General features: G+C 47.1%; 1 protein-coding gene across 1 annotated transcript in view; it reads right to left on the bottom strand.

The window, feature by feature from the left end:
* ACTR3 (actin related protein 3) overlaps positions 1–14,323 on the bottom strand; it is a 133,567-nt gene that overhangs the window by 40,914 nt on the left and 78,330 nt on the right. Inside the window, exons 4-6 of the mRNA XM_033945685.1 lie at positions 11,575–11,685; positions 10,801–10,896; positions 9,121–9,228 (exon numbers count right to left, since the gene is read on the bottom strand). Coding sequence (XP_033801576.1) covers positions 9,121–9,228; positions 10,801–10,896; positions 11,575–11,685 — 315 coding nt within the window. The remainder of the gene's footprint in view (positions 1–9,120; positions 9,229–10,800; positions 10,897–11,574; positions 11,686–14,323) is intronic.

Here is a 14,323-nt window from a genome sequence, read left to right as displayed (position 1 = left end):
TGAGAAGTAGCTGACTGATTTCCATCACTATATGAATTAGGTGAAAAGAAAAAAAAAAAATTAACAAATATAATAAGAGTGTTCAAAATAAAGGCAATTAAGACCAGTGATAGTTCACGATTGGCAGACTGGATAGGTCTTGTACCAAATCCAGCTAGCTGTGAACACTTGAGGTCTTCCAGCCTAAAACAGAAAAATTTTATATCATCATATATGTGGGTTTACTGTTAAAGAAACCCTCTAGCATATATCTTCATTTAGGGATATTTAGTCATAGACTTTGCATTTGGAGGATTAGTGTGTGTGTGTGTGTGCAGATTCCATCACTGTCATCATGGACCCCTACAGCTGGGCAGAATCCCTAGCCCTGGGATGCTGAAGCAGCAGCCTAAAACTACCAGATATTAATTGAAACATATCAACTGCTAGAGAGGTTTCTTGCCAAAAATTCCAGGAACTAGCTGAGGAGCCAATTCATGGCAATGCAATATTGGGCCTGCTACTGGTACCAAAAAACCCAAACAAAACCAGACTACAATTTAAGTTAATGCATTTGTCTAGGCAGGGGTTCTCAACCCAGTCCTTGGAACACACTCGGCCAGTCCGGTTTTCATGATATCCACAATGAATATGTATGAGATAGATTTGAATAGAATAAAGGCCATGAATGCAAATCTCTCTTCACAGAGTCCTTTAGAGGAAACAGATCTCAGACAAAGGAGAGGGGTAGGGTTGTATTAAATTTCATGCCAAGAAAAATGAACTGCATTGGTCTTAGCTGGATTAACCATTAATCTATTACCATACCACCAAAAAGCAGTCTGCAATTCTACTCACACAAGAAACAAAATTGTGAAAGCCAACACACCGTGTCCATATAAAAGCTCAAATGAAATTAGATTGAAGGGACTCATGAGGCAGCTGCTGCATGGGAAATCCTACACATGCTGAGCTCTATGAAACCTGTGTGTGTCAACACAGCTGGATGATGGCACTGCTTCAGTGGCTAATTCCTCTTTCTGGTTGATGGAGAAATGGTTTATACTTAATATTCTGAAGCAAGGTTTTGGAGGGCTAGCACAAGAGAACTGAGATTCACTAAAGATTCTAACAAGCAGCAGCAACTTAAATGGAAAAGGCTTTCAGAATCTTCAGATGTAGTCTTTCCTGAAATGAAATTAAGGAAAAATATGTAGATATTCAGGATTTTATGTATTCTAGCTGAATTACCTGAAATACCCTTCCTGCTATTACCGTCCCTTTAAATGTTCAGTAATTTTAAGCCATGAGTTTTTCCTGATTTTTGAACAAACACATCCCCCGCAAGTTCTGGCAGCCACAGATAAACTCACAGCCCAGCTCTTAAATGTACTAAATGATGCCTGCTGAATACTTCTGCCATTGAATTAAAAATGTGTCATTTGGTATAAATGCGATACTATGCATCAACAGGGATCAGAGGAAGATAACCAAAAATAAAAACCAGCTGTAAAAGCTGCTGCCATTTTTCACTAATATTAAATAAAATAAAGAACAAGGAGAAACCTATAACTTTCAATTAGTATGTTTCTGTTTAGAATATATGGAGTATGAAATGGCACAGCTAAGATAGTCATGATGTATTTTCTTTCCAGATACGGTCCATAAACTCATGAAGCAGCCATTTGGCAAAACGTTGGTTACAGTCAGGAAGGACCAGTTCTTGCCAGTTACTGCACCAGATTGAGATAAGTTTGTTTAAATATTTAATTCAAGAGAAAGAGAATTTGTATGTGAAGATTATGAGACTGTCTGGAGTTTTTCTGCCGATGAAGTAAATTACCCTTTCAAGTCTGAGAAGGGGTTTTCCCCCCTGATGGGGTTCTGAGGCTTTTTTCTCCAGTACCACAGTGCCAGTAGATGTTTGTATTGTTTTGGAAACCTATAACTTTCCCCAGCAACCTAAAGTAAAACAAAACTAATTAGTGTTTCATGGATACCGTGAAGCATTAACGTGGTCAGCTTTACTAAAAGAAAATTTTGCTAAGATCAATATTTTTAAAAAAGTATAATCAAAACCTGCAAAAGGAGATAAAATTTTAATGGCAGTCACTTTAAAAGAACCAAAATGGGCAGAAGTGCTGGGGATCATTCCTGGCCCTAGACTGCAAAAAAAGCACAGTTACTTACCGTAACAGGTGTTATCCAGGGACAGCAGGCATATATTCTCACATGTGGGTGACGTCATCTACGGAGCCCCGGCGCGGACAGCTTTTCAAGCAAACTTGATTAAAGTTTCAAGTTTGCACACTGCACCACGCATGTGCGTGCCTTCTCGCCCACTAGAGGGCGCATCCCACCTCGTGGTCCTCAGTTCCATAACTAGCAAGGAAGCCATCCCCGGGGAGGCGGGCGGGTTGTGAGAATATATGCCTGCTGTCCCTGGATAACACCTGTTACGGTAAGTAACTGTGCTTTATCCCAGGACAAGCAGGCATGATATTCTCACATGTGGGTGACCTCCAAGCTAACCAAAAAAGGGCAGGTGGGAGGATGGCAATTTAGGAAAACAGATTTTGCAAAACTGACTGGCCAAACCGGCCGTCACTCCTGGATAAAGTGTCCAGACAGTAATGAGAGGTGAATGTATGAACCGAAGACCAAGTGGCAGCCTTACATATGTCCTCCATCGGGGTGGATCGGAGGAAAGCTATCGAAGCTGCCATCGCTCGGACCTTGTGCCCCGTGACTCGACCCGGGGGAGGAAGGCCAGCCTGAGCGTAGCAAAAGGAAATGCAAGCGGCCAACCAGTTAGACAGAGTGCGCTTGGAAACTGGATGCCCTAATCGATTGGGATCGAAGGACAAAAACAATTGAGGAACCTTCCGATGAGGCCTGGTGCGTTGAAGATAAAATGCCAACGCCCTCTTACAGTCAAGCGTGTGAAGCGCCGTCTCGCCAGGATGGGAGTGGGGCTTCGGGAAGAACACAGGAAGGACAATGGACTGATTGAGGTGGAAGTCAGAAACAACTTTAGGTAAAAACTTAGGATGGGTGCGGAGAACCACCTTGTCGTGATGAAAGACAGTGAAAGGAGGGTCCGCAACCAAGGCTTGCAACTCCCCGATCCGCCTGGCGGAGGTGAGGGCAATTAGAAACACCGCCTTCCAAGTCAGAAATTTTAAGAGGGACTTGTTGAGTGGCTCAAACGGGGGTTTCATCAGTTGAGCCAGAACCACATTCAAATTCCACACGACTGACGGAGGCTTAAGAGGGGGACAAACCCTGAGTAACCCTTTCATGAAGCGTGTCACCAAGGGATGGAGTGACAGAGGGCGTCCCTCCAGAGGTTGGTGGAAAGCAGAAATCGCACTGAGATGAACCCGTACCGAAGTGGTTTTCAAGCCGGAGCGCGACAAATGAAACAAATATTCTAAAACCGAGGATACCGGAACTGATACCGGGTCCAGGTGAAAAGACGAGCACCAGGTGGAAAACCTGGTCCATTTCTGCGCATAGCAAAGCCTCGTCGAGATCTTGCGGGAGGCTTCCAACACCTCCTTCACCGATTGAGACAGGTCCGGAGGAGTCAGGGAACAAGAAACCAGGCTGTCAGGTGCAATGACTGCAGATTGGGATGTAACATGGATCCTTGACTCTGAGACAGCAGAGAAGGAGAGACAGGCAGGGGGAGAGGCTCTCTGGTACTGAGCTGGAGCAGCAGGGAGAACCAGTGCTGGCGCGGCCACCGAGGTGCTATGAGAATCATCGTGGCCGTGGACGATTTTAGGTGTACCAACGTTCGCATGATCAGAGGGAACGGAGGGAATGCATACAGGAACCTCCCTTCCCAGTCGAGTAGGAAGGCATCCGCTTCCAGACGGTCCTGCGAGTACATCCGAGAACAATATAGTGGTAGTTTGTGTGTCTCCGGAGAGGCAAACAGATCCACCTGTGGCGTTCCCCAGCGAGCGAAGACCTCGCGTAGAACTGCTGAGTGTAGAGTCCACTCGTGCGGTTGCAGAAGTCGACTCAGTTTGTCCGCCAGGCAATTCCGTTCTCCTTGGATGTAGACCGCCCGGAGGAAGATGTTCCGGGAGGTCGCCCACTCCCAGAGGCGAAGAGCTTCGGAGCAGAGGGGCCATGACCCCGTTCCTCCCTGCTTGTTCACATAATACATTGCCACCTGATTGTCCGTGCGGACGAGGACCACCTGGTCCTGCAATATGTGAACGAAGGCTCGAAGTGCTAGGAAGATGGCTCGCAGCTCTAGCACGTTGATATGACACTGGCGGTCTTCTGACGACCACAGGCCCTGCGTGCGAAGACCGTCGAGATGGGCTCCCCACGCGTACTCCGAGGAGTCCGTGGTCAGGACCTTGCGAAAAGGCGGAGTGCGAAGCAATAGTCCCATGGACAGATTTGAAGAGTCTGTCCACCAACGCAGCGATTTCCGCAAGGGCGGAGTTACCGAAATGAGGCGAGACGCCGGGTCGCACTCCTGGCGCCACTGGGACGCGAGGGTCCACTGAGGGATCCTCAGGTGTAGCCTCGCAAACGGCGTGACATGTACCGTCGAGGCCATATGGCCCAGCAGCATCATCATGCGCTTGGCCGAGACCCTCGATAGTTGGGAGACCTGGCGGCTCATCCGTACCAAGGCTTCCAACCGCTGGGTCGGCAGGTAGGAGCGGAGGCGCACCGTGTCCAGCACCGCACCTATGAATTGAAGAGACTGCGACGGTCTCAACTGAGACTTTGGAAAGTTTATCTCGAACCCGAGAGTTTGCAGGAAGGCAATAGACTGTCGGGTCGCTGAGATAACCCCCTCCCTGGTCGGGGCTTTGATGAGCCAATCGTCCAGGTAAGGGAACACATGGAGTCCACGTGACCTGAGGGCTGCTGCAACCACCACCATGCACTTCGTGAATACTCGTGGGGACGCGGCCAGGCCGAAGGGCAGTACCCTGTACTGGAGGTGGAGGTCCCCCACCTGGAATCGTAAGAATCTTCGACAGGCGGGGTGCACCGGAACATGGGTGTATGCTTCCTTCAGGTCGAGGGAGCACATCCAGTCCCCTTCCCCCAAGAGGGGGTACAGAACCGGGAGAGATAGCATTCGAAACTTCTCCCGGGCCAGGAATTTGTTGAGCTTCCTGAGGTCCAGTATGGGGCGCAGGTCCCCGGTCTTTTTTGGAACCAAAAAGTAGCGGGAGTAAAACCCCGTACCCCACTGGTCCTTGGGGACCGGCTCGACCGCCCGAAGCTTCAAGAGGGCTTTGGCTTCGGTTATAAGGGTCGGTAGCTGCGAACGGTTGCAGGGGACTAAACTTGGGGGACTGTCCGGCGGCGAGGACACAAAGTTGAGCGAGTAGCCCTCGGAGACGATCCGGAGCACCCAAGCGTCTGAGGTAATCCCGGTCCATGCCTCCCGGAAGAACCGAAGACGGCCCCCGATAGGAAGGGGTTCCTGAGAAAGTGCGGAGGGGAACCCGCCCCGTCCGCTCATCCCGTCAAAAGGAAGGCGCTGGCTTAGAAGGGCCCTGCGCCGGGGCTTGGGGTTGTCCCCCTCTGCCTCGCTGAGACGGACGTCTCGGAGGCGGTCTCGAGAAAGCCGGGGTCGACTTCTGAGGGTATCGGCGCGGCGGAGGCCGAAAGGGTTTCTGCGGCGGGGGCCTAGGTTTGGGTCGGACCAGGGATGCTAGAGAGCGCTCCTGTTCCGACAAGCGCTTGGTCGCCGCATCCAATGACTCGTCGAATAACTCGGACCCCACACAAGGCAAGTCTGCCAGGCGTTCCTGCAGGTTTGGGTCCATGTCGAGGGTGCGAAGCCAGGCCAAGCGGCGCATGGCCACCGCGAGGGCCGACACCCTCGAAACCAGCTCAAAGGCGTCGTACACTGCATGGAATAGGTACAACCGCAATTGAGACAGGTTGGACATAAACTTGTCGAATCCTGCTCTTTGGGAGTCCGGTAACGAGTTCCGATATTGAGGAAGGTCCTTCACCATACCACGCAAAAAGGAGGAAAAGGTGAAGGCGTAGTTTAGAACCCTGGTGGCCATCAGGGAATTTGAATAGAGGCGGCGGCCAAACTTGTCCAGGGTCCGCCCCTCCCTGCCTGGTGGAACCGCCACAGAAACCCGTGAGGGCTGTGATTTTTTAAGAGCAGACTCCACCAGAAGAGACTGGTGTGAGAGCTGCGCCTTATCGAACCCTTTAGGGGGAATCGTCCTATACTTTGATTCCATTTTTGAAGGCACAGACGTGACTGTAAGAGGGTTTGACAAGTTCTTCAGCCAGGTTTGTAGAAGGACACTGTTGAGAGGGAGTCTAGGCACCTCCCTCGGAAGAATGGGGAGGTCCTGTTCCTCCAAAAACTCTTTGGAATACCGAGAGCCTACCATCAGGTCAATCCCCAGGGCTTGGGCCATGTCCTGAACGAAGGATGAAAATGAGGACGGCCTAGCCTGGGGAGAGGGGGTTCTCGACCGCCCCATCGAGGAGAGGGGGGAGGCCTCATGGGAATAATGAGGATCCCTAACCGATCCCGAATCCCAGGATCCCCTCTCGAGGGCCTTCGAGGGGGAAGGGGAAGTTGTCCTCCTCGCAGAACCCTTGGGTGAGGACCCCGGGGTTCGTGGGACACTCTCCCGTTTCCTCGGCGAGGCGGCCCGGGAAGACTTCCCATGGGGTGAGCGGAGGAGCCTCGGGTTGTCGAGGCGCAACTCCGACACCTGCAACGCCTCGCCCCCGAACGACAAGGAACGGTCGCGCCGAGGCGAGCCTCGGGGCCGCTTAGACTTCCTCGATCGACGCCCCGTCCGAGGTCGCGTCGAGGGCGAGGTGTGTCTGGAAGACCCGGAGGAAGAGGAGGAAAGACGGCGCACTCTGCGCAACTTTTCTTTGGGCCTTACACTCCGCTCAGGGGGTTCCCCCGAGGTCGAGGTCCGGGGCGGGGCCGAGACCGAGGTGAACGGGGTCCCAGTACCCGAGACCGAGGTCGCTGAGGCCGGGGCTCCCGAGGGAGCCGAGGCCGGGGCCTCCGAGACCGAAGGCGTCCAGGCCGAGGTCGAGGCCGCCGGAACCGCAGCACGCTGCAACACTTCCAGGGCTCCCGACAGCTCCGATGAGATCAGAGCTCGGAGGAGATCCTGGAAGGCCGGAATCCCCACGAAGGTGGGGAGTTCCGAGTCCGGGGCACACTCCCTGGAGGGCGACCTCGGTCTCGAGTATTCCCTCGGGGTGTGCGGAGTCGAGGTCCGATGCGGGGCCGGGGTCGACCCACCCGCCTTGGCCTGACTCGAGGATGGCTTCTTTGCTGAAGGGGATGGAACAGAGGACTTACCCGAAGCTTGCTTCACTGACGACGCCTTCGAGGAGGAGGGCCGAGGCGAGGCCGAGGCCCCCGAGGATGCCGAGGCCGAGGTCAAGGCCGGGGCCGGAGCCGAGGCCGACGTCGAGGCCTTAGGCGGCGCGTCGATGGCGAACAATTCGGCCATTCTTGCCTTACGGCGACGGAGGGCCCTGTTTTGGAAGGTAGCACAGCGATCACACGAGTCTGTCGGATGTTCGGGCCCAAGACAGACAATGCACCACCGGTGAGGGTCAGTGATGGAAAGCAACCTCTCACACCGGCTGCACTTTTTGAATCCCGTAACAGGACGGGACATCCACGAAGAAAAAGAAGAAGGCCGGGAACGTACCGGCGTCCCGCGGCCACGGCTTCCGGGAGCCCCCGGAACCCGACGAAAACGAAAGACTTTTTTTTTTTTTTTTTTTTTTTAAAGGAAACGAAAGGAAAAGAGCACCGCGAACTAATTCGAAGGGAAAAACAAACTAAACGCGGCAGCTAGAAGGCAAAAACACTGGAGCTCAGATCCACAGGGCTTTCTTGCTCCGCGGAAAAATTTGAACTGAGGACCACGAGGTGGGATGCGCCCTCTAGTGGGCGAGAAGGCACGCACATGCGTGGTGCAGTGTGCAAACTTGAAACTTTAATCAAGTTTGCTTGAAAAGCTGTCCGCGCCGGGGCTCCGTAGATGACGTCACCCACATGTGAGAATATCATGCCTGCTTGTCCTGGGATAAGACAAATTTGTACAAAATCCAATAAAATGAGATTCAGGGCAACTCTGGTAGTCTCCTCCACCTTACATATGTTGTGCCAACATGCAACATCATGTCCTATTATGATTCTCCCTCCCCCCCCTTTTTTTGGTCTAACTGAACATGATGACCACCACCTACCAAGCTCAACTGGGGACTAATTGACCAAGAGCAAAAAACTCAGAACCCGAGGATAAATAGCATATCCATCCACCTGCTGGAGACAGAAAATACCGAGGACCTGGGCTAGCTGAGAACAGCTCTGTTCACTGTCTCCACTTGCTGGTTGATGGACATAACTATTCCCATAAGTCATGGAATATTGGAAAGATATATAATTGAGCTTTCCATTACATATTCAAGTCTTAAAATCAAGCAAGAATTTTCATGATTATGAAGTAAATCTTTACTCATGTCTGCTACATATTTTTCACAGAGCATATTTCAATGCCTGACATGATAGAACTTTCTTTTCTTGCTCCATCTTGCTTATTTATGAAGATGACCAATTAAATCTTTTACATTTTAGCTTGTTTACAGTCTTGAAAGAGTTTGGTCTGGGTCCTCAATTCACCTGACCAATTCAAATTTCTTTCAATAATAAACTCAAAGACGCTGAGTTGTATAAAATCTTTAGACTTAAGAAAGGTGTGTGTGGACCAATCATTGGCTAATTTTCATGCTAGTCTAATAAAAGCTTTCATGAACTGCAAAGAACCGAACTTACTCTAGAACTAATATCTGTCCTATAGAACATCAATATTTAAACCCTACAGTTGGCATTTTAAAAGAAAAGTTAACTGCAGCATTCAAGTATTTTTTGTATGTTTAGTGCTGTTATCCTCAGAAGTGGCAAGCACTACTATTATCTATATAGCTATACAAATGCATTTAGAACAGATTTTCTGCTAGCCACAAATAGTGTATGAATACTATCAGCTACCTACTGACTTGGAATGTCCACGCTTTAACCCGATATAAACCCTTTTGCGTATCCGGCCAAGATATTTTTAATTTTTTTTAAGTACTTACTACAGGAATGACATGAGTGACTCCATCTCCGCTGTCTATAACCGTACCAGTCAATGTCCGTTCTCCTACTTGTCGTGATGTCCAGGATGCAGCTAAGGCAAGAACAGCCTTTCAAAGAAAAATACAAATCTGAATAAATTTTATTGGCGTATCAAGTTTTTTCTCCCTCCAAGGCTATGATATACACAAATTTTGGCATCTGCATGTTCTATTCACTACTACCACATTAGGGTCTGAAATTTTTTACAGTCTAACAGTTTGCTATAATTCTATTTGCACACATGTTAACCCATTCCATCAAACACTTAAGAAAACATTTTACTGTAAAAAATCAAAAGAATTATCATTAAGTTAAGGAAATATATTGTCAATAAAATATGAGCTGTTCAAAAAGTATCACAGACCTTAATTTTTCTTGCGTAAACAAATAAAGCTAGGGAGGTGTGGCTTGGTGCACTTATGTAGGCGACCCTAATGCACATGATTGAATTTTTTCCCGCCTACAGAAGCTGTCAGTCGCCATCAGACCGCCAATGAGTGAGTAAGTGCAAGTGCCGTTGGATTTTCTTTTTTGACAAAATGACAGAAAAAGTTGAACAACGGTACTGCATTAAATTTTGTATAAAGCTTGGCGATTCCCAAGTGGAAACGATCCGCAAGATTCAACATGCCTTCGGGAATGAAGCAATGGGCACCACACAGATAAGAGTGTGGTACAACCGCTTCAGAGATGGTCGCATATCAGTAGAGAGTGAAGCATGTTCTGGTAGGTTAACATCCAGAAATGAGATTGTCATTGACCAAGTAAGGACCCTGGTTATGCAGGATCGTCGAATCAAGATCAGAGAACTTGCATCAGCGTTGGATCCGTTCATTCCATTTTGACTGAGGATTTGGGCTTCAGGAGAATTTCAGCGAAGTTTGTGCCAAAGCTGCTAACGATCGAGCAGAAGCAACTCCGTTTGGAGATTGCACAGGACATGCTGGAGACTGCGAACAGTGATCCTATCTGCCTCAGCACAGTGATCACTGGCGATGACCTACGTTTATGGGTACGACCCAGAAACTAAGTTGAAGTCATCACAATGGAAGCATTCAACATCCCCGACGCCAAAAAAAAGCAAGGCAGGTCTGCAGCAATGTCAAAGTCATGCTGACCATCATCTTTGACTTCAGTGGCGTGGCTCATCACGAGTACAACCATCACCAAGGGGTACTACCAAGAGATTCTGCATCGCCTTTGTAATGCTGTGAGACACAAACGGCCGGACCTGTTGGCAGCAGGCAATTGACAGCTTCATCACGAAAATGCACCTGCCCATTCTTCACATTTGATATGGAGTTTCCTGGCCAAACACAACACATCTGTGATTCATCAGGCTCCCTACTGTCCTGACATGGCCCATGTGACTTCTGGCTTTTCCCCAAGCTGAAAAGGACCAGATTTCAGTCAAGAGAAGACATCATACAGAATGCGAAGGACCAGTTGCAAACAATCTCAAAAGAGGCGTTCCAGCGCTGCTTCTGACAGTAGAAGAATCGCTGGAAGAAGTGTGTGGCAGCCCAAGAGGACTACTTTGAAGGAGATTAGTATAAGATTGTTGTATCTGAATTTGAGTATTTTTTATGAATAAAGGTCTGATACTTTTTGAACAGCCCTTGTACATATATACACCTCACCTGAACAGCAATGTACAGGCCTGGAATGTTGAAAGACTCAAACATAATTTCAGCAGTATATTCTCGGTTTTCTGGAGTATTTAATGGGGGTTCAGTCTGTTGAATAAAGAAAGAGATAATGGTTACTGCGGATAGGCAGACTAGATGGGCCATTTGGCCTTTATCTGCCATCATGTTTCTATGTAATTATAAGCTCAAAACATCACTACTTTCATATTTCATTACCCAATAATGGAGAATATTATGAGCAAGTAGATTGAGATTTTATTCTCAAGTATGATGTAACAGAATAAGAACAACAGTGGGAGTTCCACTTAAGGTAAAAAAGTGGACTTTGTTCTTGTGGCTACTTGCCACTTGTGGATGCTTAATACATTCTTGGCTCAACTGGCAGAAAAATATAATGCTTTTGTCCCATTTATAATATTCACTTGAGAAATATTCTTCTAGACCAATTTTCCTTATGCTCACCACATAGTATTTTTGTATTCGATGGCAGTACAATAGAAACAGTCTTAATACTTTGACACCAGTATGTACAACTTTAAGACTAACCCCCCCCCCCCCCCTTTTACTAAACTGCGATAGTGGTTATTAGCGCAGGGAGCCACGCTTAATGCTTTGCACTATTACCGATGCTCATAAGAACTCTATGAGCATTGGGAGCAGCGCGGAGCATTCAGCTCAGCTCCCTGCGCTAATAACCGCTATCGCGGTTTAGTAAAAAAGGGGGGTGAATTGTGTATGCACAGAAAAGTAAGACTTTCCACTCACCAGGAGAAAGTAATGATCTTCAGGTTCTGCTCTTAGATATTTAAAGATAACTTGTTCCATAAACCTTTCCATCAAATCCCAATCTTCCACTATGCCATGACGGATTGGCCACTAGAAGATAAAACCAGTAATAGATTGTGTATTTCAAGAGACCACCTTAACTGCATTGAAAGATTTCCATGAATGGTTATTACAGTTGTTAAATCTCTAAGAAATTTTAGTGGCACCTCTTCATTAATTGAATTGCCTTATAATTCTGACACTTTTCTTACTCACTGAACTACAAAAAATTCTCACCAGAGAACAGGCAATATGCACCTGTTTTTTCTTTGATCACCGAGTTTTAAGACTGGATAAATGAAAGGAAATGTCCACCTAATATTCAACCATGGTGTTCAGTGTTTTAGGCAAAACTCCTACTGCCACGATTAAAATAAAACCCAATATTCAGAACTAGCACCCAAATACTGGCCAGCACTAAATATCTGGTTTCAGTGCTGAGCCAAAGTGAAATTCAGATAGCAATCTGAATACAGCCACTAACTGAAGAAACTCTGGCTCTGCCCACCTTTGGACTGCCTCTGCACAGTGATATCTGTAATGAGGACACCAGTTTCTAAGCCTAAGGTTAATGATCAATCAGCTTCCTTGATTAAAACAGCAGCTCCTGTGCAAATTTAAAACTTTTTAAAACATAGCTTTTCCTGGTTGATGAGTTATAAGAAGATTAAAGAACTGGATTTTTATGTTCAACATATTGTTGTGATGACATGTGATAAAATTAAATTCATACAGAGAAATTAGGTTCCTACCTTGATAATATATTTTCCAGTAGATAGGAATGGTATGCTGTACCTTAGGGTACTCTGTCCATTCTTGAACACATACTGCAGAAAGCTGTAAATCACAGCTTTTGAAATCTCCTCTTACTCCCAGGAGTCTGTTGTCCCCTTCAGTTTGTTCCAAAGCATACAAGAGCTCTAGAGTAAAAGACAAAAGAAGGAGGGACACAGGGAAGTCCCTGAAACCAAAGTTTTGGTTTGCTCATATAATGTTGGTCAATAATGAAATTGTAATGTATAAATGAACATACATTACCATTGAACAGTAAAACACATCAAATAAAAGCAACAGTTTAAATATTAGTGGAGCTCAATTATCATGAGATTCTATTTATAAACTGATTCTGAACCTATAGTCTGACTGGCAGAGAAGTCTTAGCTATGGAGTGGACCATGAAGCTTAAGGCACAAACAGGCACATCAGAAATGATTGGGTGGGGGATCAGCATACCATTCCTTTCAACTGGAAAAGATATTATCAAGGTAAAAACCTAATCTCTTTTTCCAGTGCAATAGTAATTAATGGTATGCTAAACCTTAGGGACGTAGCTAAGCAGCCCCCAAAATCCCAGGTGCCACATCCACTGTACAGAATTTAGTGGAAGAGTGTATAGAAGACCATGTCGACATATCTCCTCTGGAAATATCACCCTCAATTCCACCCACGAGAAGGCTACTCCTCTGGTCAAATGTGCTTTCAATAACACTGGCTGTTTGCCGCAGACAACGTAAGTGGAAGAGATCGCTGTCCAAATTCACCGGGAAATGGTGGCTTTAGAGGCTGGTTTGTGTCTGGTTGACTCTTTGGTCAGGACAAAGATATGGGCCAATAGACGAAACTTATTAGTCACTTCAAGGTAATGCAAGAGAACTCTGTGAATGTCCAGCAGCTTTAAAGCCTTGTCTTTCTTCTTAGAACCCATAAGTTGAGAGGCTGGTAAATAGACTTCCTGGTTGATATGAAATGCTGAAACAACCATTGACAAAAATAAAGGTACTTGTGATCCTCAGAAACGGTTCCCTGTGCAACAAAGCTTGCAAATCTGAGACTTCTGGCTGAGGTAATTGCTTCCTCTAAAGCAGTGTCTTGCAAACTTTTTTGAGCCAGAGCACATTAAATCTAGTGTCCCCGGCTCAAGACACCTGGAAGCGCGCCAACGTCAGCACATGCACAAAGGCCCTTCAAACTGGCCTTGCGCCGAGAAGAGCCGGCAAGAAGAGCTGGAGAGAAGGGCCAGAAGAGATGTCGGCATCGGGAGATTGCTTACAGAGTCTTTCCTCAACAGCTATTTGTACCCTAATCTGATATTATGCCCTGAAATGCAACCTGAAACACTAATCAAGGCTAAAATACTGTTTTGTATTAAACCCTAACAGAGACTCTAAAGGCTACACTATTGCCTAACTGATTTTGCTGAGCTAAAAAAAAAGAGAACTACAATGATATAACTACTGAAATCCAAGTTTACCTTTCCCAGACAATAGTTCATAGGTTGCTGTGAAAAACTACCTCTCTTAGAACCGGCTTACTGAGGGTTAGGCAGTAGGCCAGCATTCCTCCCCTTAAGGGTCACCTGTGGAGTCTGATCTCTTAAAGTCCTCTAAGTTCAGAAGAGTTCTTTGGACAGTGCATGAAAGTTCTTAAGGATAGTATGACGCAAGATCTGATCATGTTGGAAAACTGGTCCTCGACATGGCAGCTGGGCTTCAACGCAAAGAAATGTAAGGTCATGCATCTCGGCTGCGGAAACCCATGCAAAACTTACACCTTGAACGGAGAAACACTAGCTAGGACTTCAGAAGAACGGGACTTGGGGGTAATCGTCAGCGCAGACATGAAGGCTACCAAACAAGTGGAGCAGGCCTCATCCAAGGCAAGGCAAATGTTGGGATGTATCAATAGAGGC

The sequence above is a fragment of the Geotrypetes seraphini genome, chromosome 5 (assembly GCF_902459505.1).
Source record: "Geotrypetes seraphini chromosome 5, aGeoSer1.1, whole genome shotgun sequence".
In the NCBI taxonomy this organism is placed as follows: Eukaryota; Metazoa; Chordata; class Amphibia; order Gymnophiona; family Dermophiidae; genus Geotrypetes; species Geotrypetes seraphini.
Note: the sequence above shows the minus strand (reverse complement) of the source record. Positions and strands in the feature narration are given on the sequence as shown.